This window comes from Rattus norvegicus, chromosome 1 (assembly GCF_021556685.1).
Source record: "Rattus norvegicus strain SHRSP/BbbUtx chromosome 1, alternate assembly SHRSP_T2T, whole genome shotgun sequence".
In the NCBI taxonomy this organism is placed as follows: domain Eukaryota; kingdom Metazoa; phylum Chordata; class Mammalia; order Rodentia; family Muridae; genus Rattus; species Rattus norvegicus.
In genome coordinates this window covers 192,969,463-192,995,884 of record NC_141534.1, presented here as the reverse complement: position 1 = coordinate 192,995,884, position 26,422 = coordinate 192,969,463, and the positions used below count along the sequence as shown (strand labels likewise).

The window sequence follows — 26,422 nt, the reverse complement described above, 5'->3', positions numbered from 1 at the left end:
GGCTTCCGGCGTGACCTCGCAGGTTTGCGGTACGTATGAAAGCTTTGGGGTGCTGCGGGGACCATAGAGGGCGTTTGTGGGCGACGGGAGGAGGGACGTGAGGTCGGCGCGGGCTTTGGCGCTGACTAGATATTGAGGCTCGCAAAGGGCACGGGTTGGGACATTGCTCCATAACAAGTTGTTTACTTTTAACTTAAATTTTAAAAAATTGTGTCTTTGAGACATGCTCTCGCCATGTATCCTAAGCTGACCTCGAACTCGTGTAGCTCCTGCCTCCGTCTCCTCATGGGTCAGGCGGAGAAAGTGCGCCTTGTCACTGGCACTGTTAGGTGACAGCCACTTGTACCATTCTGTCCAAAACGACCACACCGCCTCGTCCCTCCCTTCCCAAGTCCCCCCTTTGGTTTGTGGAGCCGGTGTTTGAAAACCCTAGACTAAATGTGTTCAGAATCATCCGTTTGTCCGATTTTGGAAAAGTCTAGGATTCCTGTGTTATGTTGCACTTCTACTGATAACCCCAAATAACACCTCTAACCCAGACCAACTTTTCAAAGGGCAGACTGGAGAAGTGGAAATAAGCAACCTAGATCATGACAGAACCTTTGTTCTGTCTATCATTTACCTACCTACCTACCCACCTACCTACCCACCCTGGTTGTCCTGCAATTCACTCTGTAAATTAGGCTGGCCTCGAACTCAGATCTGCCTGCCTCTTCCTCCCGTGTGATGGGATTAAAGGTGTACACCACCATTGCCCAGCAACCATGGTTTTATTATTTGTCCAGTATTTTAGGAAAAAAAACAAAACAACTCGAGTAGAAGTGCCTTAAGAAGAGATACTGCTTTTGTAGTACCATCCACTTCTCATCGCCTTCACCTGGGTACGTTTGTAGCCTCAGCCCCCTCCTGTGAAATACTGTTCCTCATGAGGTTCTGGTGAGTTTCAAACCAGGCTGTGCCATCAGAGCATTAACACTGCCTAGCACAGGCCACCCATGCTGTGTCAGGCTTCGCTTATTCTGTAAACACTTGTGTTTTGAAGTCCTTTGAGAGGGCTGCATGGATCTGTGGTTAATCCTCTCTGTACAGTCCGTGTCATAGATAGTTGCCGTCATAGCCACAGGGCAGCATGGCTCCTGTGATCTTTTCCTCACTCATTTTCTGACCCCCTTTCCCCACATCACACCGTTTGACCTCTTCCTGTCACATTTCTCTCATTAATATTTAAGTTGGCTTTAAGTATTTTTATCTTGTAACATACTTATAAAAATAAAACGAACACCTCATATGTACCACCACCGAATTAAGAAATGTGTTATTTCATCCCCACCATTGAATCTCCTCTGCAAAGTTTCCCACTCCTCTGAATTCTGTTTTCCTTGGGGTTGGTAGGCCTCCCTGACTTGCTATGGCCTTGGGATGATCACCGTATACAGTTCTTCCAGTCTTTGGCATCCTGTGTGAATGTGTGACTTGCTTTTTTGCATATGGTATGGTTTTGTGTTTTGTTTGTGGTTTGTTTTGTTTTGTGACAGTTTCTCCGTATCCCTGGCTAGCCTGGAACTGGCAATGTAGGCCAGGCTGCCCTTGAACTCAGAGAGATCCACCTCAGAGCAGTCCAGCCTCAGAGTGCTGGGATGAAAGGCGTGCGCCACAGTGCCCGGCTTGCATGCAGAGTGCTTGAGCGCCCATGTGGATGTGAGTGCCTTGCTTTTGTCTTCACTGTCTGGATTCCACAGTGTGATTGTATGTATGCCAGACTTCCCTTACATCATGCCTCCATGGACAACATTTCCTGGGGCCAGTGTGGACACTTTTGCAAGGAATGTATATAATAATGGTGTTTCGGGGGACATTTCCTCCATTTCCAGAAGTGGAGGAAAGTCCATGCATTCCACCACTTTTACCCAGCTGAAGAGTCTTCCCTTTGCTTCCTGTCCTCACCCCTTGCCTCTTGTCTTCTCTCTCCCAGATTGCTCTTATTTTATATATGCGTATGTGTGTCTGGGTGTGTGAGATGCCCTCAGAGACCTTGGGTCCCCCAAGCTGGACTTAGGTGGTTCTGAGGGCCTGTTGAGGGTGTTGAGAACAGAACTCTGGTCCTTAGTAAGAACAGCACATGTTCTTAACCCCTGAACTGTGTCTTTTTCTTTTCTTTTTGAAAAGGTCTCTCTATAGCCCACACTGGCCTGAAACTCACCTTGGACAGAGTCCAGACTAACTTCAAACTCATTCTCTCTCTTGCCAAAGCCTTCTGCCTTCTGGGATTGCTGGTGTGTGTTACTGTGGCCGTGTCAGCACGTGTGGCTTTTATTCTCTTGCGTGACCACATTTAGGTCAGCTTTTTAATGTGTTCTTGTTTACACATCACCTCTCATGCCACTTCTGCATCCGCTCTTCTCTTTATTTTTCTCTTCTTCTTGATCTGTAGGGGTCTTAGTGTATTCTGAAGAAGGCTCTTGTGGTTAGTGTATTTGAAACACCTTCCAGCATGTTGCCTCCTCCCCTTCCTTCCCCTCCTTTGGTATTTTTGGTGAGGTTCTATAATGACGTCAGCCAGGAGTGTATTCTTTTATGCTTTGTTCTGTATGGCTTTTGTGTCTTCTAAGGACAACCTTTCCTACTCTGTATCTTCGTTAGCTGTGTAACGTGAGCACATTTTATCAACTTGTTTTCTTTGTGTTCTTACTCAATACTCGCTTTCCCCTTCTTCTCACTTCCCCTGCATTGATTGATGCCAGTCCTGGAAGGGATGACTTATGTCTCGTCCTCTCTTTTCTTCTCTCTCGCTCCCTCCCACCCAAGGGCTGGGTTCATGAGGCCGTGCATCACCAGACCTGGCCAGAAGGGATTATTATAACTGTACTCCTTAAATCCCGAGCAAACGGACTTTTCCTTTTCCTTAGTCACCCCTGGAGTATTGGCTTGTAGTCAGTCCACTGTGTAGCCTGGCTGACTGGCTGCCTTGGTGTGTCCTGTTCTACAGCCAGCAGGGGAGGTGTGATTGTCCCCTTCAGCTTTTGTTGTCCTGCAGATCACTTCTCCCCGTGTTCTCCCGGGCACTCAGCACTTCCTTTGGACCCTGTGTTTTTACCTCAGAGCCAGAGGACTGCAGGCTCTCCCACCCTATGGTGGATTTGTGTGTGCAACCACAACCCTGATAAATTAACGTGAAGGTTTGTGAGACCTCATCATAGAGGCCTAAACATCTGAGGAAGTCGAGTGTGTGCTTGTGTGACCATTTGCCCTTTGTGATGGTCTTCATTTCTGCCAGTCCTTTTTAAAAAAAAACAAAACAAAGTGTATTTTGACTCATTAATAAAACCACACTAGCTCTCTCAGTTGGCAGGGCAGATTGGTTTTTAATCTTTAAATTGGTTTTTGTCTTCCTTTTCTCTTCCCCTCTCCTTTTCTCCCTCCCTTATCCCAGGGTTGAACCTAGGGCCTGGTGCATTCTAGGTGAGCTCTCTTGTTATTGAGCTGTTTTTCCTCATTGTTACCATAAATCTAATTGTGTAGCCAGAATTCATGCTGCCTGTCACGCAGAGGCAGAGATTGAATCCTTAAGCCATGATTATTCATTAAGCTGGCAATCTGGGAAGACAGAGCTAAAATTTAAAGAAGAAACATCTGAGACAGGCACGGTAGTTCATGCCTCTAATCTTAGCATGCTCAGGAAACAGAGGCAGGCAGAGACAGGACTATTTCTATGAGCTCAAGGTTAGCCTAGTGTTCATGGTGAGTTTTAAGCCAACCAGGACTATATCGTGTGAGCCTTTCTCAAAAACAGACAGAAATCTGCTGCTTTCCTCTTTTCGTCTTAGAGTGCTAATTTGTAGGGACGGGGAAACAGAGGCTGTCGGTCACTCCAAAACATAGTCTTACACCTCTGGTCACATGGTCAGCCTAGCCTCCGAGACTCCGGATGCATTCCTGGGTATCCTCTGCAGAGTTTTCTTTGTGTTTGGAGAGGGGAGGACCAGGATGTAAGCTTGGTTATGTGTCTGCAGTGCCTAAACCATCCACCCAGCCTCAAACCCATGTGCGCAGTGCCTACCCGGCCCCGCCTGCCTGGCAGGAGCAGGTGTTTTGATCTGCCCTGTGCCGCGTGTTTATCAGCTCTGATCTTTGTGGTTTGTAGAAAAATAAGTTTTTATTACATTTATTTTTGTATATACGCGTGTCTCTGTATGGGCGTGGGCTCACACAAGTCATAGTATTTGTGTGGAAGTTAGAGCACTTGCAAGAGTCGATTCTCTCCTCCTACCATGTGGGTCCTGGAGACTGAATTCAAGATGTGAGCCTTTGTGGCACATGTCTTTACCTGCTAGGCCATCTTGCTGGATCCAAAAGATAGCTTTTTGTGAGAGAGCAGAGGACTGTAGAAATGGCCCACAGTCCATATTGGCAGCTGGGGAGAGGGGAAGCCAGAGTCTGTTAATGTCTTCTTGGCCATGTTCTTGGCAGTGTTCTCAGCAGTGGGTACCATACTTTTATAGGAAGAACATAGGCCTCGGCTTAGTTTCTCCAGGGCTGTTGAGTGAGTTAAGTGGTCCAGACTCAGGGTACAGGGTCCAGACTCGGAATTATCCTGTAGTGATTGGCACAAGTTTACTGCTTACTGCGGTACTACTCTGTCACCAGTTTTAATTCACTGAGCTTAGAGTTCTTGGGAGAACATTTCTCTCATCATTCCCACTTTTTAGTCTAGAAACTGAATAATCTGGAGACTTTAGTGGTCCGGTTCACTACTTTGTAAATAGTTAGTTCAGGAGGGCTGTCAACCAGTGGTTCTGGCTCCAGAATCTCCAAAACCAATGGAATGGACTTGAGCTTACCCCTGTTCTTTTCACTTCTGGAGTCATCAGCACAAGCTGAACTTTGACAGTCATAAGCACTGCTTGTTTCTGAACGTAGTGGAGTGCCTTTGCTCCTGTGTGCACATAGGTGACGGTGACACTTGTTTTTCAGCTCCTTCCAACATGCAGGGCAGCACGAGAAGAGCGGGAGCCATGACAGATGTGCATCGGCGCTTCCTCCAGCTGCTGATGACTCATGGCGTGCTGGAGGAGTGGGAGGTTAGGCGCCTGCAGAACCACTGCTACAAAGTCCACGACCGTAAGTGCTGTGTTTCTGCTCCCAGCAGCTCCTGCTGCTGGAATGATGAGAGCCTAGCGATGTTGGCATAACAAGTAGCACTGACCTGACCATTCAAGACTCTGATCTCATCTTTCTCTACCTCCCCGAAGTGACTGCCATTTAGTCCAAGAAGCAGATTCCTGGGTTCTGAGTGTGTGGTGTTACAGTTCACAGCAAGGCTCCACTGTGCACTCCAGCCACTGGTGTCCATGGCTTCAAGGTGGGAAGAGTGACTTACTCACAGGTTCCTGAGAGTTGAGGAGTGACTGAAGCCTAGCACAGGAAGAGTGCTGGGTGCCTGCTATTAGAGAGAGGACAGCTTGGCACATGAGCCGGGCACAGGCTGGAGCGAGTACCGGCTGTGTGCCCTGTGCTAACCTTAGGCATTTGGAGCATCTCTGCAGGTCACAGGGAGATATAAGATGGCACTTGGGGACAAGGCTGGCACACACCGAGGCCTCCTGTGACAAGGCTGGCACACACCGAGGCCTCCTGTCAGTGGAAGGACAGTAGAAGCAATGAGGTCAGTAAGGAAGGTCCCATAGTCTCTCAGGAAGCGACTGTTGAGTACCTGGGGACAAGGCTGGCACACACTGAGGCCTCCTGGGACAAGGCTGGCACACACCGAGGCCTCCTGTGACAAGGCTGGCACACACTGAGGCCTCCTGTGACAAGGCTGGCACACACCGAGGCCTCCTGTCAGTGGAAGGACAGTAGAAGCAGTGAGGTCAGTAAGGAAGGTTCCATAGACTCAGGAAGCAACTGTTGAGTGCCAGGAGAGTTTGTAAATGAGGAAGAAAGCTGACCCTACTCTACGATGTTACTCTGTTAGGTTCTGGGAAAGTGCAAAATGATTTTCCTTTCTTAGCAAAGTACCAGAGTGGACTGACTGGAAGGTCATGCTGTGAGCTCCAGTGGTGCTGGCCTTTGCATGGGAGGGTGTAGAAGAGGATGGTCAGTGGGAATCAGAGACACTTCATCTTATGCTGTGCTCCTTTAGAAAAGAAAGTGGGAAGTGAACACATTATCGTGTTAGTGTTTTGTTTTTCCCCTCCGTGTAGCCCTGACTGTCCTGGAACTCACTCCCAGGCTGGCCTCAAAATTAGAGATCTATTATATGCCTCTGCCTCCCAAGTGCCAGGATTAAAGGTGCACCACCACTGCCTGGCTGCATTAGTGTATTCCTGACTGTCCCTTCTAACTGGTGGTAATGGAAATGTTTGCTTTTGTTTTGCATTTTTGTTTCCCTCCCTGTATTTCTAATTTTAACAACAACAACAAAAATAATGGCTTTTTAAAGAGTGAGCCAAGGCAGAAGGAGTAAGGAAAGGGGTATGGGTAGAGGACTTGGAGGAGTGGACATGAGGAAAGCGTTCAGTTAGAGCTCTGTAGAGGTAAGGTAAGGCCCATAGAGATGGGGGTGCACAGACTGCGAGAGGAGGGCAGAACATAGAAACGGGGTTCCTTCAAGATATGCAGTGGGGAGAGAATGTAAGAAGGCAGCATGGAGCCTGTTTCCAAAGCAGTGGGCATGAGCCACTCTGGAACATCCTGGGAGAAAGCTGATGCAGAGAAGCAAGCAGAGGCTGGAGGCCTTGAGCAGGCCGTCTCCTGGCCTTGTGTCATCTGCTCTGGAGCTCAGCAGTACTCGCTGGCGTAGACAGGACACAGTTGTTTCTAGATGCAGTGCAGACGCTGGGAGGATTTGAAGCAGGACCTGTGATCAGTGTCTGGGAACTGTCCTCTAGAAAGCCTGTGAGCATTATTTGCCTGAACAGCAGTGGAAGGGGAACTTGGTTGAGAGACTGAGCACAAGTGTCCCACCTGCCCTCCCTGCTGCAAGCCCCACAGAATTTCATGTTTACTACTCAGCATCTTCCAGGGATGGCCTGGCTGTGAGATTGCCTCTTATGCTTTTTCCTCCCTCCCCCCTCCCTCCCTCCCTCCTTCTCTTTCTCTCTCTCTCTCTCTCTCTCTCTCTCTCTCTCTCTCTCTCTCTCTGTCTCTCTCTCTGTGTGTGTGTGTGTGTGTGTGTGTGTGTGTGTGTGTGTGCGCGCGCGCGCGCTGGGGGTAGGGGTGGGAGTTATGAATGCAGGTACACATGTGAAGTTAGAGAACAACCCTGGATGCTGGTCCTCTCCTTCCACCTTGTTTAAGACAGGGTCTCCTGGGATTCTTCTGTCTCTGCCCCATTTCCCCATATGAGCACTGGGATTACGGATGTGTATTCCCTTACTTGGCTTTACATGGTTGCTGTGTATTTGAACCCAGTCCTCATGGTTTGCACAACTAACATTTTCCCAGCTGGGACACATCTCCCTAGTACAAGACCATCTCTTAGCTACACAGCAGGTGTCTCCCCTCTTCCTCTTAGTGTCCTGTTGACAGGACAGTTTTGTGGAGCCATATGCTGCCTTAGTGCTCAAGATGAGAGTACTTTTGCCTTTATTTCACCTCTGAGTTGCTATGACCTAATATAGGAAAGTCCTGAAGAATTTGTCTAGGAAGTGATTTATAGCAGTATCCCTTTGTCTGCTGGGATATGTTCCAAGCCTACCCAGGCACACCTGAACCTAGGCTAGTACTAAACCCGAGTGTTCTGTGCTTTCTCCTGTCCACACACACCGCACTGAAGTCTAGTGTGTGAGGGAAGGCACAGCAGGAGGCTGAGCAGAAGGCTTAGGAGCGGTAAGTCAAGTGAGTGTTTGCTCTTGTCTTCGTGCTGCCACACTGCCCTGTACTGATGGGTGCCTTGCAGCTGACATCAGGTGACTACAGCACCAGAAAGTAGCACCTTGGCTGGGGGAAGCCTCTGTGACTGCATGCACTCTGTCTATCTGTCTGTCTGTCTCTTCCCCCACCCCACTCTCCTCTCTTCCTCCTCTTCTTCCTTCTCTTCCTCTTCTCCTCCTCCTTCTCCTTCTTCTGGGTTCTTTGAGACTGGATTTCTCTGTGTAGTCCTTGAACTCACAGAGATTCACCTGCTTCTAACACCAGAGTGCTGGGGTTCAATTTCGTGCCACCACTCCTGTCCAACTGCACTATTTTTTGTGCTTGTGTATGCTGAGGTAAGCAGGGTATAGTCAGGCTGTCATTCCCCGTCTGACATTAAAGAAAGAAAAGGGCCACTTCCCAAGAATTCTTGTTACTAGAGAGATTTTCAAACAATTGATGATAGAGCTAAATGATGTAAGATCAAATATGCTTACAAGACCCAGTCTGTTTCTCTTATGTTCTGAAGCACTGCCCAGGAAAGTCCCCTGCACAGTGGGACAAACATTGAAAGAGAAGTGTGGTACAAAGTAGCCACTAGCCTGCCAGGGCTGTATTCACTCACACCAGAAGCACTGCTTGTCCTGGTCTCTCCTTGCAGCCCCTGGGAGAATGTTTATTCCCCATTCTCCTTAATGGGGAAGAGTTAGGTTTTGTCGTGAAGTCCTGGTGCAGAGCATCTGGCTTCTTAGAAAGAATCTGGAGACTGGTATATGTTGTTAAAGGACCTTGGATTCTATCCAGGGCTTATATCCTTATGCATGTACATTGTTCCAGTGTTATTGCCTGAGACTGTCAGCTCAGCTCTGTGCTAGCGACTGGTGACCTTGAGTCATGAGTCACATCATATCTATAGAAGCCTTGCTGGTCACAGGCACAGGAAGTTTAGAAAACAGAGGTTTGAAGCTAAGTGAGGATTTCCACATGGGATCTAGGTGGAGTAATGGGACATTTCCTTCTCCAAACAGTCCAGAGAGGGACAAAATGTCAGCAAAGGCCAGTGAACTCCTGAGAGACCATGGGAGTCCCTGCCCTACACTAGACAGGCTGCTTTGTCCATTCTCCAGGACAGGTGCCCAGCAGGTCTCTTAAGTTTGATGCTGTCTTTGTGAGAAAAGCATCAGATTCCACAAGTTAAAGGGTGACAGTCCCACACACTGTCCCAATCCAAGGTGCTAGTTGTGAGTCTCAGGTCACATGCACTTTTGACTATAAGTCAAGGGCTTTTGTGACCCATCTTCCTGTTAGCTACTTTGCTAGACTGATTCAGTGCTCAGGAAAGTACTTTGTGTACATTTACTGGTTGGTTAGGAAGTGGGATCTCTGGTCTTTTGACATCATGATATGACAGCTTCATTTGTGGCTGTCCTAAGATGCATGTGGCATGTTGGCTGTGGGCTGGACATGCCTGCCACAATTGTATAGCTCAGACATAGGCAGATAGAGAAAATGTGGAGGGTGGGGTTTGGGAGGTGAGATGTTGTGGTGCTTTTGAGCCTTCTACGTGTACCACCCTCCCAGAACTTGAAGTTTCTGGGGTCCCAGTACTGTTCAGGGGTTTTATGAGGGTCTTATTACATAGGCCTGATTAATTAGAGCATCTGATCTATGATTAACTCAGTCTTTAGTTCTTCCTCTCCCTAGAGTTTGGGGGATTCTGGTGCTGACACCATAGTTCTGGTGACCAGCCCCCACTTTGAAACTACCTAGAGCTTCCTCATTAGAACAAAAGGTGCCCTCACCCTGGAATTTCCAGGGTTTTTAGGAGTTCTGTGCCAGGGAGCAGGGGCAGAGGCTAGGTGGTGTTTCTTGCAATGGGCTGATACTTCAGCTGTCCTAGCTCTCCTCTGTGCAGGGTTTCAGCCATGGCAGACTGACCAGGCTGAATTGGAGGCACATCTAGAATACTTCAGAGGTTCCCAGTATATCAGGAGAGTCTGTGTGACCAGAGAAATAACCCCTTGACGGCCAGAGAGTCAGATAGCTTCTGGGAAGACTGGAAAGAGTTGCTTCTTTTAAGCTCAAGAGCCTTCCATGACTTTAAGTAAGAAATATCAATTGACAGCAGACTATTTAAGATGACTTAGTGGGTAAAGCCTGATGACCTGAGTTCAGTCCCCAGGACCTACATAGTGGAAGGAGAAAATCAACTCTGACAGCTGCAAAAATAAGCAAATATGGAAGGAAAATAAAATACAGATTAGGGATGGAGAGATGGCTCAGCGGTTAAGAGCACCGATCACTCTTCCAGAGGTCCTGAGTTCACAACCATCTGTAATGGGATCTGATGCCCTCTTCTGATGTGTGTGTGTGTGTGTGTGTGTGTGTGTGTGTGAATCTTTTGAGCACCAGTCTGACACAATAGAAGGTTCTACACTCAGCCTTTCACACACAACATTCTTTATGCTGTTATATAAAATTATCTTTAGCCTGTCATTAAGTGTATAGGAATCGTGAGTGAATTTCATATTTAGACTGGGGTCTTATTCTGAGATGTGTTGTTATATAAAGTCAGGTATTCCAGGGTCTGAGAATGGTCCAAATGCTTGTCTGCAATAGCGATTCTGCCCTGACTGAGTGAACTGTGGTGAGAAGGGAGTGCCTATGCCCTTAGTTTATAAGGCCCACATCATTGTCATGTCAACGGCATTGTGAGGACAGATCACACACCATGGTTTACCATGAGCATGTTCAAGCTAATATTGCTGACTCTAGCCCAAAGATGATACAGCAGAATCAAGAGGGCTGATTTGAAGAGTGTTGGGTTAGTTTAATATTTGTCTTAGTTTTGGTTTTATTGCCATGAAGAGACACCATGACCACAGCAACTCTTATAAAGGAAAACATTTGAGTCTGGCTTACAGCTTCAAAGGTTTAGTCCATTATTGCCATGGGAAGCACAGCAACATGCAGGGAGACATGGTCCTGGAGAAGGATCTCGAAGTTCTACATCTTGATCCAAAACCAGTAGAAGGGGATTGTGTCTTACACTGAGCGTAGCTTGAGTAGATAAGACCTCAAAGCCTGTCTCCACAGTGACTTACTTTCTCCAACAAGGCCACACCTCCTAGTAGTGACATACCCTGTGGCTAAGCGTTCAGACGCATGAATGTATGGGACCATTCGTGTTCAAACCACCATAGTATTTGAAAAGTCAGCCAGGGAGGTCGTGTGGCTCAGGTGACAGAGTGTTTACCAAGTGCACATGACGCCTGGGTTCCAGTGCTGCACTACGTAAGCTGGACGTGGTGTGCACGCTTGTAATCTCAGCATTTAGGAGGTGGATACTGGAAGATCAGAAGTTCATCCTCAGCTACAGAGACAGTTCAAGGCCAGCCTGGGTTATGTGACAGAAGAAAAGAAAGTCAAGTCATAAAATTATGTAATGCAGCCTATTAACAAATTGGGTTCCAGGCCAACACCACACACCCATAAAGGTTACTTAAAACATTTTACATATTTAAAAAGGCTGTGGCTGAGGAACTCTGCACTTTTGACACCGAGAGTGTATCTGTGTGGAGCAGGCACAGCTGAAGTACTCAGTGGCTACATGAGATAGTTGTAGAAAGTTGCTCAGCTTCTCTTGTATGAAGCCTCCTCCTGCTTAGATCCAGGCTGCTTTCAGGAGTATGCAAAAGCCTGTAAAACTGGGGGTGGGTCCTCTCCACTCAGATGAGGTGTCAGGTGGCCAGTGTGTGTCTCACGGGGACATGCTTTAGAAGCATTGATGAGGGTAGGGTTGCTGTCCAGGGTGTGCTTGTGGAAGCAGAGGTCTGTGAGGTCCTTCCACCTTTCCCTGGGTTCTGGGAATTGAACTCACATTCTCCAGCTTCCATGGCAAGTGCTTCACCAACTGAACAGCGCCTAAGCCTGGGAGCCATTTGGAGACAGGGTAAATGTCCATTTGGTTCTCTGGCTCATCTTCCTTTAGCATTTCTCCCTAAACTCTTTCTCTAGGGGCTGCTGGTGCCGCTGACATATTGTAATTGATTTTGCTCTTAAGTTTTATATTAATTTTTAGTAAAGTATAAAAGTTATTCTGAAGATAAACTATTTAAAATTTTAGATATAGAAAATTAAGAGTTGGCCTTAGTGGTGCATACCTTTAATCTTAGCACTCAGGAGGCAGACGGGCAGAGTAGAAGAGGAGTAGAGGGGCAGATCTCTGAGTTTGAGGCCAACCTGGTATATAGAGTGAGTTCCAGGGCAACCAGGGCTACATAGAGAAACCCTGTCTTGAAAAAAATAGACAAACAGATTGGTAGCTAAAGAGATGGCTCAGGGGTTAAGAGGTCAGGGATTACTGCTCTTTTTTTTTCCCCCCAAGACAGGGTCTTTGTAACCCAGGTTGTTCTGGGACTTGCTATGTAGACCAGGGTGGCCTCAAACAGAGATCCACCTTCCTCTACTTCCCAAGTGCTGTGATTAAAGGAGGTGACTACTCTTGCAGAGGACCTGGGTATTTAGTTGCCAGCACCCATATTGTGGCTCAAACCAGTAACTCCAGTCTAGGCGATCCAGTACCCGTTTCTGACCTCTAGCACATATGATGCACAGACATACATGCAGACAAAACACCCCTAGACACTAAATAAACAAACAAACAAATAAATCTTAAAAAATTAAGATTGGAAAACTTTCCAGTAAGCCCAACAAACAAGTACCGGAAACCTGCTGTGTAAACAGTTTGGTTAGCTCAGTGTCCATCAAACATGGGAGTCTTCCAGTGTTTGCAAACCTTTTCTGCTTTACCCGGATTTGACAGTATCAAGCTGCTGACACACTTGCCCCTCTCCTTTCTCTCCTGGTTAGTCACAGTGCTGCTGCATTCTAGCTGTGTTCTGCTCTGTCATATTGTGTAAACACAGCTTTCTGAGAGGTCTTAGTAGCAGTTAGGAGATAGCGCCAAATAAAATATTTTTTGTATTTTTAGTGAATGTATTTACACCTGCCTCCTTGGCTGTGATGAGCAGTTTGTAAGCTCACCTGGGTCTTGGCGTGCATCCCCTGCCAGGAGTGCTTAGACAAAGTGGAGATCTGAGCATGAGCCATGGAAGGATCACTGTACGGAAGTTCATCAGGAAAAGCTGTTGAGAGAAACGGGGTCTGGTTAAGAGTAAAGAGATCACCCTGAAGGAGGAACATGACACCTGGCTCCACTCAAGCAGCACATCGAGGAGGCCCTTCCACTGCCTGAGTGCAAGGTGCAGGAGCTCAGATGTAGAACTAGTGGCCTGTGCAGATGGGAACCTGCAGTCATCGTGACAGTGCACGCCTGCACCCACATCTGGCCTCAGGGATTGCACTGTACCTCAGACCTGAAGGAGCTGGGCTGCAGAATGGCTGGCTGTGAGCCTGTGCTACACATGGATCGCTTGTCCCTCCAGGTCAGTGCAGGCTGCTGGCCTGAGGAAGCTGGATGCAGGCAGATCCATAGGGATGCACACTATAGTTGAAGGCTTTCAGGTGTTAGCTGTGTCCTGGCCACTCTTGAGTCCATTAGCTTTGGATGCGTGGTTTGTTTCCTGGACTGGTTGTTAGAGTTGCGATCAGACACCACACATCATCTAATGGTGCTTAAGAAGCTGGTTTCCTGAACCAGGTCTGTGGCATAAGGGTGGCCGCCTGGGTTGCCACTCATAGTTAAACTTCTATGTATGGCTGCCCACTGCCTGCCTGTCCAGTTTCTGGAGAAGTGTGTTCATCATCCTGTGTCAAGTCAGAAACGACAGCTCTATCAGATGGCCAGGGAACAGGGTAGGTCCTTTTAAGTCTCTTCACAGGAGGGTTCCAGGCCACATCAGAGTCTGAAAACTGGTAGAGTCCTGTGGTACCCTATAGTGGTCTAAGTCAGTTAACATGCTAAAAAGAAAACCCCAGGGTTTTGTATATTTGTTTGTTGTTTGTTTTTAATGAGAACCTGCTGAGGATGCCGTTGCTGTAGCCCGCCCTTTTGGTGGGATGCTGCTCCCACAGCGGTATCTCCTGCCATCAGCTGGCATTACTCTCATGAAACCTGAGAAGAAACTCCATATCACAGATTCAGCAAGGTGAGGTGCTCTGGTTTCAGCTGGGCCTCTCCTGCTGCACTGGTGGCACAGAGCTGTCACCACTGCTGCTTCTGTAAAGAGTAGATGGACACCTGCTTTCAGAAAGAGCTGGGTCTATGCTGACAAGGTCAGTAGTAAAATTCTGCTGAAAGTAGTCTGCATCTGTGACAATTCATGTTGCCATTCGGAACTCAACCAGGATGTGGAATGGCGGTGTGGAGCAGTGCTGCACAGCAGACCTGTGGGGTGTGGAGCAGTGCTGCACAGCAGACCTGTGGCCAGAGGCGTGTCCCCATATGGATGTACTGTGCACATGGCGTGGCAGTGCTCATGGGCATTCAGCGCACGGCCGGACTGTTAGGTGCTCTGTAGTGAGCACGCCATCCTGTCTTGTGCAGCTCAGTAGACCGGCTCACTAGGATGGCTTCGTTTGTTAAGTAGCGGTTGCAGCATGCTTGAAAATGGGCCTCTGAACAAAGAAAGCATCTAAAACCCAAACTAGTGAGCTGGATTTGGTGGCCCATGCGAGGAACAAGCCAAGTCAACTGCCCTCGTCCATGGCCTCTACATTGGCTCCGGCCTCCATGTATGCCTTGAGTTCCTGCCCTGACGTCCCCCAGTGACAGACTGTGATGTGGAAGTGTGAGCTGAGCCCCAGGCCCCACCTCCAGTCGCTTTGGTCTGGTGTTTTATCACAGCAATAGAAAGCCCAGCTAAGACAGTCCACCTCCTTATCGTACCCTAGAGGTTACCAAGGGCCACGCTGGCTACTTTTCTCTTTCTTGACTTGACTTCTGAAGATGGAGGAGCCATTTGGCAGTTGTGAGCCCAAGGATTTCTTTTAAACATGGATACATGGAAGAACAACCACAGGAGAGGGTGGAGACCAGTGCAGGAGGCCCCGTCATTCATGCCGAACCAAAAGGATGGCCCCTGTGTGATTTTGATTCTCTGATGCCTCACTGTGTGTTCATCCTGGGGGTGGTTCCTGAGGGTCTGCTGAGAAAAATGAGCAGTGCTGTGGTGAGCTGGCATGCTGGTGTGAGAACTGTCACATGTTCTGTGCTTCACGTGAGATGCTGCTCTTGCTCACTCTCTCTTCTGCTCTTCCTCTCTCTCTCTCTCTCTCTCTCTCTCTCTCTCTCTCTCTCTCTCTCCCTCTCTTCCTCTCTTCCTCTCTTCCTCTCCTGGCTTGACACGATAAAAAAAAAAAAAAAAAAAGATGCTGCTCTTCTCTCGCTGCCCCTCACGGCAGGGCACGCAGCTGCACTGCAGTGCTTCTCATTTTTGCACCCGAATGTCCAAAGGTCAAGATGGTCTTTTCTCCAGGACTGATGAGTGATATACTCTGAAGGGGGAAACCTCAGGGTCCCCATGCACCTCTGTGTCCTTGCAGCTTTTCCTTTGTTCCAGCTGAGTAGTTCTCAGCCTGTGGGTCTCAACCTCTTTGGAGATCACATGACCCTTTTACAGGCGTTGCATATCAGATATTTACAGCGCGATCCATAACAGTAGTGAAATTGTAGTTGTGAAGTAGCAATGAAATAACTTTATAGTTGGGCTCAGCCAGCACAAGGAACAGCATTAAAGGGCTGCAGTGTTAGGAAGCTTGAAACTCACTGGTATTAAAGGGTTGCAGCATTAGGAAGGCTGAGAAGCACTGCTCCAGCTGGACTCTGAACTTTGAGTCAGCTCTGCCTGGCACTTGGATCTGTGCAGGCCTACCTTGCTAGTAAACTCAGTAGGCGGCCTTCTTGCTGTCACTGGGCAAGTTGGCTCACAACAGTTTGGGCCCCTGGGGCTGATTTTTACTCTTATTTTCTCTGTCTAAAAATAGCATTTCCTATCTTTAGTTACTAGTTTAGAACAAAAATACTTGTTGGCCAGAGATTAGGGCAGCAGGCTTCCTGACCATCTGCGATTAAGTCCAGTGTGTAGTGAACTGTAAACCCACAGCCTATAGAAGCAGGCTGATTTAGCAGGAAGTACTTTAGTAAAGGCACACTAGATTCAGTTATACAAAAGGGAGAAAAACATCTAAGCCAGAGAAGAGCAGTCTCATTGAAGAACTCTTGAATCTGAGAGGCCTGTTTTGTTTAGTGGGATACCACCCCGTAAAGCTTGGCCCAGGTTCTAATTGGTTCTCTGTCCAACACCTCCTAATGGGAAAGCAGCAGAGCCTTGTCCTGGGCCTTTATGGATCTTTGCCTTTCTGTGCCCATCTTGGGGTAGGACCAGACAAGGACTGAGCTGATGTCATGCATGCTGAGGTCAGCCACTTGGCTTCTGGCACATCTCTCCAACTTCAGCAGCCCCTCCGGTGACTTCATCCGGGTGCTGTAGTTAATCTGCTCCCCTCCCATTCCCTGGCAGAGCCCTTTTTTGCGAGTGAAGTACTGTGACAGCTCTGGGTTGTGGTGGGAGGAAGGCTCTTGGGTTTTCTCTGCTGAGGGGTATGGCTTAGTGCCTGGGCTAAGCATCTGGAGCTTGGCAGGCCAGCTCTATGTCCTAGTTAGGGAAACTCAAGTGAGCTGTTTACTCTCTTTAGGCAACAGTGTAGAAAGAGGACATTAATAACGAACCTGGCAGGGTGGTTGTAATGATAAATGTACCACACCGTGCCCAGTGTCCTGCAGGCTTTAAGGTGCATTAATTATAGTCTCATGATCACAGCCTAGAAGAAGAGCAGGGACAAGTAAGGAGATAGACCCTGGTTAGGCCCAGAGCCCACTCACCTTGTGGCTGAGCAGACCACACTTCACAATGCCAGCTGCAGGCTGCTGCTAGTGGGGGAAGCAGTCTCTGATTGGCTTGCATGGCCCTCGGTGTTTGAATTAGGTGCCATTTTCTCAGAAGGGTCAAGATTCTGAAGAGAGTTTGGTGTGGGAAATGGTAACTAACTATTAAATCTTTCACAGTAGTATTTCATGACTGGAAATACTTGCCTTAGAGTCACTGGCACACTTGGGGGCACAAGGGGTCACATGTAGCGCTGCAGGTGTGCAAACTGTAGCTTCTTGGCCAAGACCTCCTGGAGCAGTAGAGGCAGAGCAATGACCACTTGGTGTTGAAGGGCTGCAGTGCGGGAAGCACCACCCCGTGTAACTTTGACCCCAAGTGGCAGCACCCTGAGTCTTGATAGCACAAAAGAGACCCCAGAGCTGGCCAGCTTAGAGTGGAGTGTGCTGAGAAGCTTCTGGAAGGACAAGGGGCTGCTTGGCTCCTAGGGCCAGGCTTGGGATTCCTGTGTGGGTGGCCAGATGTGGTGGTAATTGTGACCACCATGAGGTTGCTTGAGAACTCTGGAGGGCAGCGGTGGGAACTCTGGCTAGCTTGTCAGGGACAAACCTGGCCAGCAGGTTATGGAGATTAGAGGGCACCACTGAGAGCCTGTGTAGACCATGTGGAGTGGTTAAGAGAGGGTTTGAGGTAAAAAGTGTTGGCTTTCGGAGATGAAAGGGAAGACAAGCTCACAGAGAAGCCGGTCTTTGCTGCTGGCCCTGTTGCTACCAAATAGCAAAGCCAATTTGGAGATAGTGAGGGTGTGGGGACCTGTTGAACATAAGATCATTGGAGGCAGCCACATGGATGTGGCCCTCCTGGAGGATTGTGTGAAAAGAGGGTCGATCTCCTCCCGCCCCCGGAGTACTTGGAAAGTACAGTGTGTTAAGAGTGCCTTTGATCTGCCCACAGAGTGCAGTTTTCTGAATGACACCTTGAGGTACCTCTTTGGTGGAAAATGTGAATTGTCCCTCTCAAAGGGAGGTGAGACTTGTTCTTAGTGTCATATTAGGTGGACAGGGCTGAACCTGTTCACAAAGAATCTTGTCACTTACCCAGTGAGAGAGTGATGCTGAAGAAAGTCAAAGTAGTAAAACTGATGTTATGAAAGACAGACTGATAGATTTGCTTAAGTCACACAAGTGGAATTTAGCTAAAGGAACACTGTCTCCAAAACACCCCAAGGGTAAGCAGTCTGCTAACCAGGCCTGTGGGAGATAAGGGACATTTAGGATCCTGGATGTCAATGCTTACTTACCAGGAGTGACCAGCCTTTAGGTCCCATTCCTGTAGCAAAGGAGACATCGCTGACTTAGAACCAGCCTTTAGGCCCATCCCCAAAGATGTACCTCTAATGGCAGCTCAAAGGAGGCAGTGCAGGACCACAGCCATCAACAGTCCTGTTTGCCATGAAGTCCCCTGTGCTCTATCAGGAAGAGCACTCATCTGCCAGGTGGGCAAGATGGACCCAGGTAACAAGTATTGGAAAAAGAACAACACTGGTCTGCATAAGAGAGAGTTTGGCAATGTCTTCGTTGTGTAAGTCTCCCACCTGCCCCAGTGTATAGACTGGCAGTCTCCACCTGTATCTATTTAAATTGGTTTACGTGTGACTTGGAGCTGGGACCTAACAGATTTTATTAAAGAGGCCAGCTTATGTAAAGTGCACAAGCCTAGGGTATGTATGTTAGTAAAGTCTTGTTCAAGGCCAGTTATTCCCTGGGCAGTAGCCAGCGCAGGACACGTTCTTCCTTCATTTCTAAGTGTGTGGAGGGAGTCCTCACTGAGAAGGCTTGCTGCTTCCATCACAGTGGCTCTTGAGCACCTGAGTCCCTTGCCAGAATCAGTGCCAGTCTTCCAAAGTTGGTGCCTGGGTCTCAGAAGGGGTCCTCACGATGTAGTCAGCCATCTTACACGCCCAGGAGAGTGCTTCACGGGAAGGCCCACTCGCCTGGGCTCTGGTGCTGGGGCAGCAGTGGGAGGTGGGACTGTCAGCTCTGAGTCCTGGCTTCCTTCTTCCTGCACCATTGCTTTCCACCTAATCGCTGCTACTGATTTTCATTTAACTTGCATTTCTTAAACGAAGGGGAAAGAGCTGATGTAGCACATGTATGTTACTGGTATTGTATATGCCCTTATGCAGGTCTTTCCTTGCTACCTATATGATCCTTTGTCTTTTAAGCTGACTTTATTTTTATTTTACAAGGTTAGAAATGCCCACTTTCTGTAGGAAACTAAACAGGGATCAGATCCCTGTAATGACCTTTGACTGACTCTCCTTTCTAGGGCTAGCCTTAGTCCTCTGTGCAGGAGCGGGTTAGGGGTGGGGTAACCTAGCCTTTGTCCTGTGCATGATTTTGCTGATTTTATTATGGTTTAAAACATAAATAGGGCATGTTTTCTGTTTCTGTTTTTCCTGCAGTTTTTTTTTTTTTTTTTTTACTCAGTGATTCCATTTTTGGTTTCATTTTGCTTGTTTTTTTCATGACAGGGTTTCTTTGTGTGGCCCTGGCTCCTGAAACTCACCCTGTAGATCATGCTGGCTGTTGAACTCAGCCTCCAAGACCTGGGATTAAAGGCATGTGCCACCACTGCCGGGTTTCCCAAAGTAATTTTAAAATATAAATCTTGAAATTATTTTAATAAATGAAAACAGGAACACTCTTATCTTTAAAGTATCTCACTGCAGAGAGGTAATTCCAGCATATGAACCTGGCCATATGCCTTCACTGTGTTTTTTTTTTTTTTTTTTTTTTTTTTTTTTTTTTTTTTTTTGGTTCTTTTTTTCGGAGCTGGGGACCGAACCCAGGGCCTTGTGCTTCCTAGGTAAGCGCTCTACCACTGAGCTAAATCCTCAGCCCCCTTCACTGTGTTAATAATGAAGATTCTGTTGCCTACAGAAGGGCTGAATCTCCAAGTTGTAAACATGTGTAAACATGGCCTCTCCCTTTGCAGCCTTTCCTGGTCATTCTCACCAGCTAATTAGTATCTGTTCACCTGAGTCCCCTGCAGTATTGCTTCTGGATCTGCTTCCCTCCTTAGACTCATGGCTCTTTAAAAGGTCTCTGTCCTTGGCCTCCTAATGTTGGATAGCATGAGCTTCTGCCAGAGCCAGGCTCCCATAGCTCATATTATCTCTGCCTGTCCTCAGAGGGCTGCCAGGGCCTGCAAAGGGTCAGTGGGAGGACACTTGGGCAAAAGCTGCTTGGGATAAGCTCTTCTGCTGTGAGTGCCTCTCTTACCCTGCTATGGCTCTTTATTTAGGCCTGGGATGGCCCAAGACCTTCAGCTGTGTCCTGGATGGCTTCTTGGGGGCGGGAGCTGTGGAGGGCCTGAAGCCTGGGGGCAGAGGAAAGACGGACACCCGTCTCAGTGGTTTGATAGAACAATCTCGGTGGCCTTCCTGCCTCGTTACACCCTCTCTGTCTCAGCTTATCTTTGAGCACTCTGGGAAGAAAGAAACCACACAGTATTGGCATTGGCCCAAGAAAGCCAAAACCTTTCTGGCTAGGTTGCTAGTGTGGTCAGGTGCCAGTGATTGAACCAGGCTGTGTGTGCTTTTCTGACAAATCTACTCCCACCCCTGCCTGCTTACTTCCAGGAAATGCTACTGTAGATAAGCTGGAGGACTTCATCAACAATATCAACAGTGTCCTGGAGTCTCTGTATATTGAGATAAAGAAAGGCATCACAGAGGATGACGGGAGACCCATTTATGCACTGGTATGTGAGGCAGTGCCCTCTTGTGGCATTTTGAGAAACTGGCGCAGAGGGCTCTGCAGTAGCTCATTCCTGAACCACTCTTCTGAGAGGAAGGAGAAAGGGATCAATTTTGTGGTGGAGACATGGCCTGATCCTTATGTGGTTTATTTTTAGGTGAATCTTGCTACAACTTCAGTTTCCAAAATGGCCACGGATTTTGCAGAAAACGAGTTGGATCTGTTTAGAAAGGCTGTAAGTACTTCTCATTGCTGTGTTTCTGATGGGAGGAAGTAGAAACTGCAGTTGTGGGGGTCACTGTCATGCTCCCAGCTTCCTGGGTCTCACAGGGAGTGGCAGGCTGTAAGCTACTTGCCAAACAAATCACCTGAGAACTTGTTGGGGTGCATGGGTCCTGGTTTCTGCACCAGAATCCTTCAACCTAACCCTGTACTTTAATGAGGTGCTCACTGAGTGGCTGACGTGCTAGGGTCCTGTTCTTCCAACTCTGGTAGCAGTTTGCTTAGCCCATCTGCCACACAGGTGGCTAAGACTGGTTCTGAGTCCTGGAAACACATAGCAGTCATTGGAAAGGTAGGAAAGGAGCTTGACTGAGCCCTTCAAGGCACGTAGACTTTCTAGTTTGTTCGATGGTTTCATGGTGCTCCTAGGCTGTCAGCAATGGGGTGGAGAATAAAGCTACACAAGGGCCACAGCCCTGTACGTACATAGGATACCTAGCACCTGTCCTGCCACGGGCAGAAGACTTAGGGAGTGTGCCTGGTGAGTCCATGCAGCTTCTCCTGACCCACACTGCCTCTGCTCCTCTGCTGAGTGAGGAGAGGTGTTGCCTCATGTGCCCAGTCATTTGTTTTTCTCCTTCTGGGAGTTGGAGGCAGGGCAGGAACGCTACTCTGGGATGGTGTGACAGGAGTTGAATTGGACATGTCTACTGATTATACTATACATTCTCTTCCTAAAGGGCTGTCTGTACCGCTTTGGCTGTGTTGAGGCCATTTTAGCCCATCCGGGCCAGGGCTGGCTGGAGGCCTAGGTGCCGCATTTGTTATTCAAATAATGAATAAGGCACCTCTTTCTCTTGCAGTTGGAACTGATCGTTGACTCAGAAACTGGCTTTGCTTCTTCGACAAACATTTTGAACCTAGTTGACCAACTCAAAGGTAAAAAGATGAGGAAGAAGGAAGCGGAGCAGGTGCTGCAGAAGTTTGTGCAGAGCAAGTGGCTGATTGAGGTACCTGGCGGCCTCCCCTGTTCACTGGAAGTGCACACTCTATATCACAGCAGTTGAGGCAGGCCCATCTGCGGTCCCTTCTCTACTCTAAGCTTTCAGTGACCTATGAGAGGACAGCCTGTGCTCCCTGACACTCCAATAGTCTGTCTTGTGTGCTGCAGCCACAAGTGGAAGAGGCCGGGATCCATGGAAGGTCCATCCGAGTGAGCTCTGGTGCAGCCTGAGGCATTGTGTGGTGGTGTGAATGAAAACAGCCCCACAGGCTCATGTTTGCATACTTGGCTCCTAGCTGGTGGAACTGTTTGGGAAGGGGTAGGAGGTGTGGTCTTGTTAGAGGAGATGTGTCACTGGGGTGTGAGCTTTGAGGTTTAAAAATACTCCCATCATCCCCGTGTGCTCTCTGCCTCCTGCGTATGGATCGTGATGTAAGCTGTCGGAGACTGCTCCAGTGCCATGCCTGCCTTGCCTGCCTGCCGCCATGCGCCTGCCATGGTGGTCATGGTCTCTAGCCCTCAGAACTGTGAGCCCTAAAGTCAATGCTTTCTTCTATAATTTACCTCTGTCACAGCTATGAAAAGGTAACAGAGATAAAGTCTGTGGGATGAACATGGCCCTAATGTCTTCTTGGGTCTGATCTCTGGTACAAGTAACTGCTCTTTCGTTCCTGTGCTTGGAGATAGGAATCCTGGTGTGTGAGGGGCAGGTGTGAAGTGCCCTACTGGGCCACCTGCTATAGGGGGCTTCTAGAGTTCCTGTTGTGACAGCATTGCCAGTACTGTGCTGCTGAGGGCCAGTGCTCTTGGCCCTTCCACTTAGGACACTGACCTTAGAGGTGCAAGGGGTACATGCAGACACAGATGGCTCTGGGAGGAGCAGGATGTGTGGTGAGGCTTGGCTGGAGCAACGCAAACGCTTCCGGTTTTTCCCCAGGAAAGGCACTAACTGTTTCCAGAAGCCCAGACCTGAGCTCGTGTTGGCCCCATTGATCACAGCTCTGCCCCACATATGCCCCAGTTTACTGCTAGCCACATGGTCTCCAGCTTCTCCTGTGGTAGTCAGTGATGGCCTAAGGGTGATGTTTGTAGATTCAGTCACCACCCTTCACTTCCTCTCTGAAAACCCTGGTAGAATTCTAATCTGAGGTATCTGCTGGGAAAAGAGGTAGGAGTGGCCATGGGGAGTGAGGACCAGCCTGGGATAGTTTGTCCTGTGAAGGCTGTGTTGGCCTCAGCTTGATTGGTTTGCCTATGCTGACCCCTGCCAGCATGCTGCCCAGGTAACAGCCTAGTTGGGTGCTTGCAGCACACACATCAGCCACTCAGTTTCTTGTCCTCTCTGTGGTGGGTTTGTCAGTGTAGAATGTTCGTGATGTGGTCTGAGGGAGACTTCGAGAGCAGGGGTTCTGGCTTCATTGCCCTGTTTCAGAATGTGCTTGACAACTGCAGTGCTCAGTAAATGCTTGGGTGACTAGGCCAGCAGGTGAGGTTCCAGAGACAGTGTACTTGAAACTCCGAGATGGGAATAGAAGAGGTTCCTCACTGAGCTCCCTTGGTCAGCTTTTGCTGGCTGGCTGGCCACAGAGAGGAGGGTCCCACTTCCAGCTTCTGAGGTTTACCATGGTGTCCACGGCACCCAGACCCGTCCTTCTGGTGCCTTTCAGAATGAAGATTCTGACTGTGCCCTCTGCAGGCACAGCTCTGAGCTGTTACAAGGGTTTAATGGGAGTCCTGAAGAAATATGTGAGCTGCTGTGGAGGGGGAGCATGGAGACCCTCTCTCTTGGCACCCATTAGCCCCTCAGTCTCCTCACCCTTGCGTTCTTGTTCACCATGTGGCTGGTGAAAGGTGGCACAGGCTCATGTAGTAGAGGGTGTGGTTGGGACAGCACTGAGCTCCTCCACTATTTGGGCAGGGCTGCTGTGAGATCTAGGGGGAATCTGTGAGGGATTGTTGACAGGGTTGCTGGCTGGTCCCTGCCAAGCCTTCCTGGGCAGCCAGTTCCTTGAGCAGAGGGACTAGGTTTCAGAGTCATCTTTGGCCTCTGAAATGCACCTTCCCACAATTTTATTGCTCAAGGGCATTTTTCCTCCCAGGGGTCCCTGTCTTGGCTCTGAGGTACTTTGTAGCTGGATGGTCAACTAGGAGGCTCTGGACTGGAGGGTGATGAGTCAGGCATCAGAGCCCACTTCTCCCCGTATTCTAGGTTGGCTCCCTCTGGTGGGGTGCAGCCTCAAGAGCAGGGGAAGGAGGTTCAGGGAGCTGGGTGAGTAGTGGGCTACCACATGGATCTGGGATCTTTGACAGGTAACACCCACAAGACTGAGACTAGCTTGGAAGTTAGCCATGCTCCCAGCACACTTGAGGCTCCAAGTCCTTGTCTGCCTAGTAATAACCACTGCTCAGGATACTAGTGCTTTGTGTACAAAGGCCTTTCTACTTCTGAACTCCTTTCCCACTGCCCGTTCTTGCTCCTGACACTTGCTGCTTTGGTCACCAGGCCCCCTCATAAATTCCCTTCTCCCACCCTACCACTTCTGCCTTGGAAAGGAAGCCTAGCTTCCCAAGTACCCTTCTTCCCCACTGTGTGGTGGATGGGAAGGGAGCTCAGGTAAGACAGCAACAGCAGGACTATCCTGTCAGGCTGTCTCCTCAGCCTCCCTCTACTACAGGGCCACCTTTGTGTGTGGCCATCCTGTCAGCTTCCCTCTGTCCACTTCACATGCCCAGGACTCCCTGCTGGCTCTTCCAGCTCCATTAGTAAAGAGGCAGGCAGGGTTGGCAGTGACGGGCAACACTGGTTAGAAGGGGTCAGGAAGTGGGCACCCGGCTGGGGTTGTCTTGGGTTACCCACCAGGAGACTGTTCTTCTCCCTGGCCTCTGTCTTCCCTTGCTGAAGACACTGACCGTAACTAGCTGTGGGTGGCTGTGAAGATGGGGTCATTGCATCTGTGAAGGCAAGGGGGGTTCTGAGATATGGAGATAAGAAGACTCACCTCCATTGTCTGTTTGACATTCAGTTTCCCTTTCTTGAGGTTTTGCTAAGGGGACTTTGCTGACACTGTTTGGCTGGGCTTGGTGACAGCGTGCAGTGACTAGAGCATCCAGACCTAGTCCTCCCGCTTTCTGGGCTGTGGGACCAGGAGAGTCAGCAGTGAGTTAGCTAGCATGAGTGTGTTGTCTCCCTGCAGAAGGAGGGGGAGTTCACCTTGCATGGCCGGGCTATCTTGGAGATGGAGCAGTTTATCCGAGAGAGCTACCCAGATGCCGTGAAGATGTGTAACATCTGCCACAGCCTCCTTATCCAGGTACTGCAGGCAGCCGTGGGAGTGGGGTTCTGATGCGCAGCTCACTGGACCTCCACTGTTAGATCCCTCGGGATATGGCGCCTTCAGGACAGGCCATGGTGCTCCTTACTGATCTCCCGGGCCACCAGGGAGATATTGCTGGCTGATAGCTTTTCTGTAGAAAAGGTCTCGAGTCTTGGCAGCTCTGTGACGATTCTCTGTACCTGCCATTCTGCTTTCCAACTGCAGCTTTGCAGGCCTTCACAGTCCAGCCAGGCTGGACGCCTGAGTTGCTTCTCTTGGGCAACTGTGCTCCATACTGATCTTCTATGTGTGCATCCACAGGGGCCCATGATATTTCTATGTTTAGATTCTTGGACGTGGAGTCTGGCTTACAACATGCTTCCCTTGATTTTAAAGCGTGCGAGACATGTTACCACTTGACCTACTGCAAAGCTGTATGCCTCGTCTCCCACCAGGGACTCTGGTCAGGGAGCCTGTGCTTGGGTCTACAGGGGCCTGGCAGGGAGTGGTTTTCAGCATCTCCCACCCATGACGACTTGTTCAAAATTCTGTAGTGAGGGCCCTACTGTAAGGGCTTGGGTTTATTGCCAGCATTAAGTTGGGACCTGGAAGTTTAAACCCTCTAGCCTGCTAGCCATTTTCTTGCAGCTTTCTAAAGATTTGTGAAGTTGAGAGCTGTACTGGCCCATGGTCATCAGGCTTTCTTGTTTCAGGGTCAAAGCTGCGAGACGTGTGGAATTAGGATGCACTTGCCTTGTGTGGCCAAGTACTTCCAGTCTACCGCCGAGCCACGCTGCCCCCACTGTAATGACTACTGGCCCCACGACATACCAGGTAAGTGGCCCCCAGAGCGCTCATGGGATGGGGTGGCTGTCTGTGGGATCTCTGTTCTGAGGCTGGGCCCCGAGAGTACCCTTGGAGGGAGAGCTGAGGAGGACTCTGAGCATGAAGGTTATGGTTGGCAACCTGCTGAAGCACAGGCGAACACTGCCTGCCTGCCTTGTTCTGCAGGGCTCTAGAATCCAGTAGAAACCCCAAGGCTGTGAGAGTCCCAAACAAGGCTGTCCTTTTCCAGGGACAGGGAAGGGAAAGCCACTCCTCAGCTCCCTCAGTGCTCACCGTGCTGTGGGAGGAGGCTTAGCAGGGATGCAACCTCTCACTCATCTGTGTTATCAGTCTATTCCCAGGCTGCTCACTCTGTCTCTGTGCTGTTTTATACACAGAAGTCTTCGACCCTGAGAAGGAGAGGGAGGCTGGCATCTCCAAGTCGAGCAGAAAGTCCTTGCGGACCCGGCAGCACTAGCTTTGTCCTACATCCTTCTGGCTTTTGGTGGGCTGACCCTCACAGCCCATTTAGAACTGCTGGACTTCCCTTGTTGGTATCTGCTCTTAACATGTTTTTAGTAAATGTTTCCCAATGCC

General features: G+C 49.1%; 1 protein-coding gene across 9 annotated transcripts; it reads left to right on the top strand.

Annotated features, from left to right (window-relative positions):
- Nsmce1 (NSE1 component of SMC5/6 complex) lies at positions 1-26,422 on the top strand. Of its 9 annotated transcripts, none has more exons than NM_001443823.1 (9): positions 1-29; positions 4,972-5,118; positions 20,344-20,465; positions 20,619-20,696; positions 21,547-21,693; positions 23,896-23,955; positions 24,881-24,997; positions 25,714-25,834; positions 26,224-26,422. In NM_001443823.1, exons 2-9 carry the CDS (start codon positions 4,983-4,985, stop codon positions 26,301-26,303), a joined length of 861 nt encoding a protein of 286 aa, NP_001430752.1. In that variant the 5' UTR covers positions 1-29; positions 4,972-4,982; the 3' UTR covers positions 26,304-26,422. The 9 variants fall into 9 exon arrangements, with proteins under 9 accessions (NP_001430752.1, NP_001430750.1, NP_001430751.1 ...); NM_001443821.1 differs by lacking the exon at positions 23,896-23,955 and adding an exon at positions 786-881; NM_001443822.1 differs by lacking the exon at positions 23,896-23,955 and adding an exon at positions 786-936.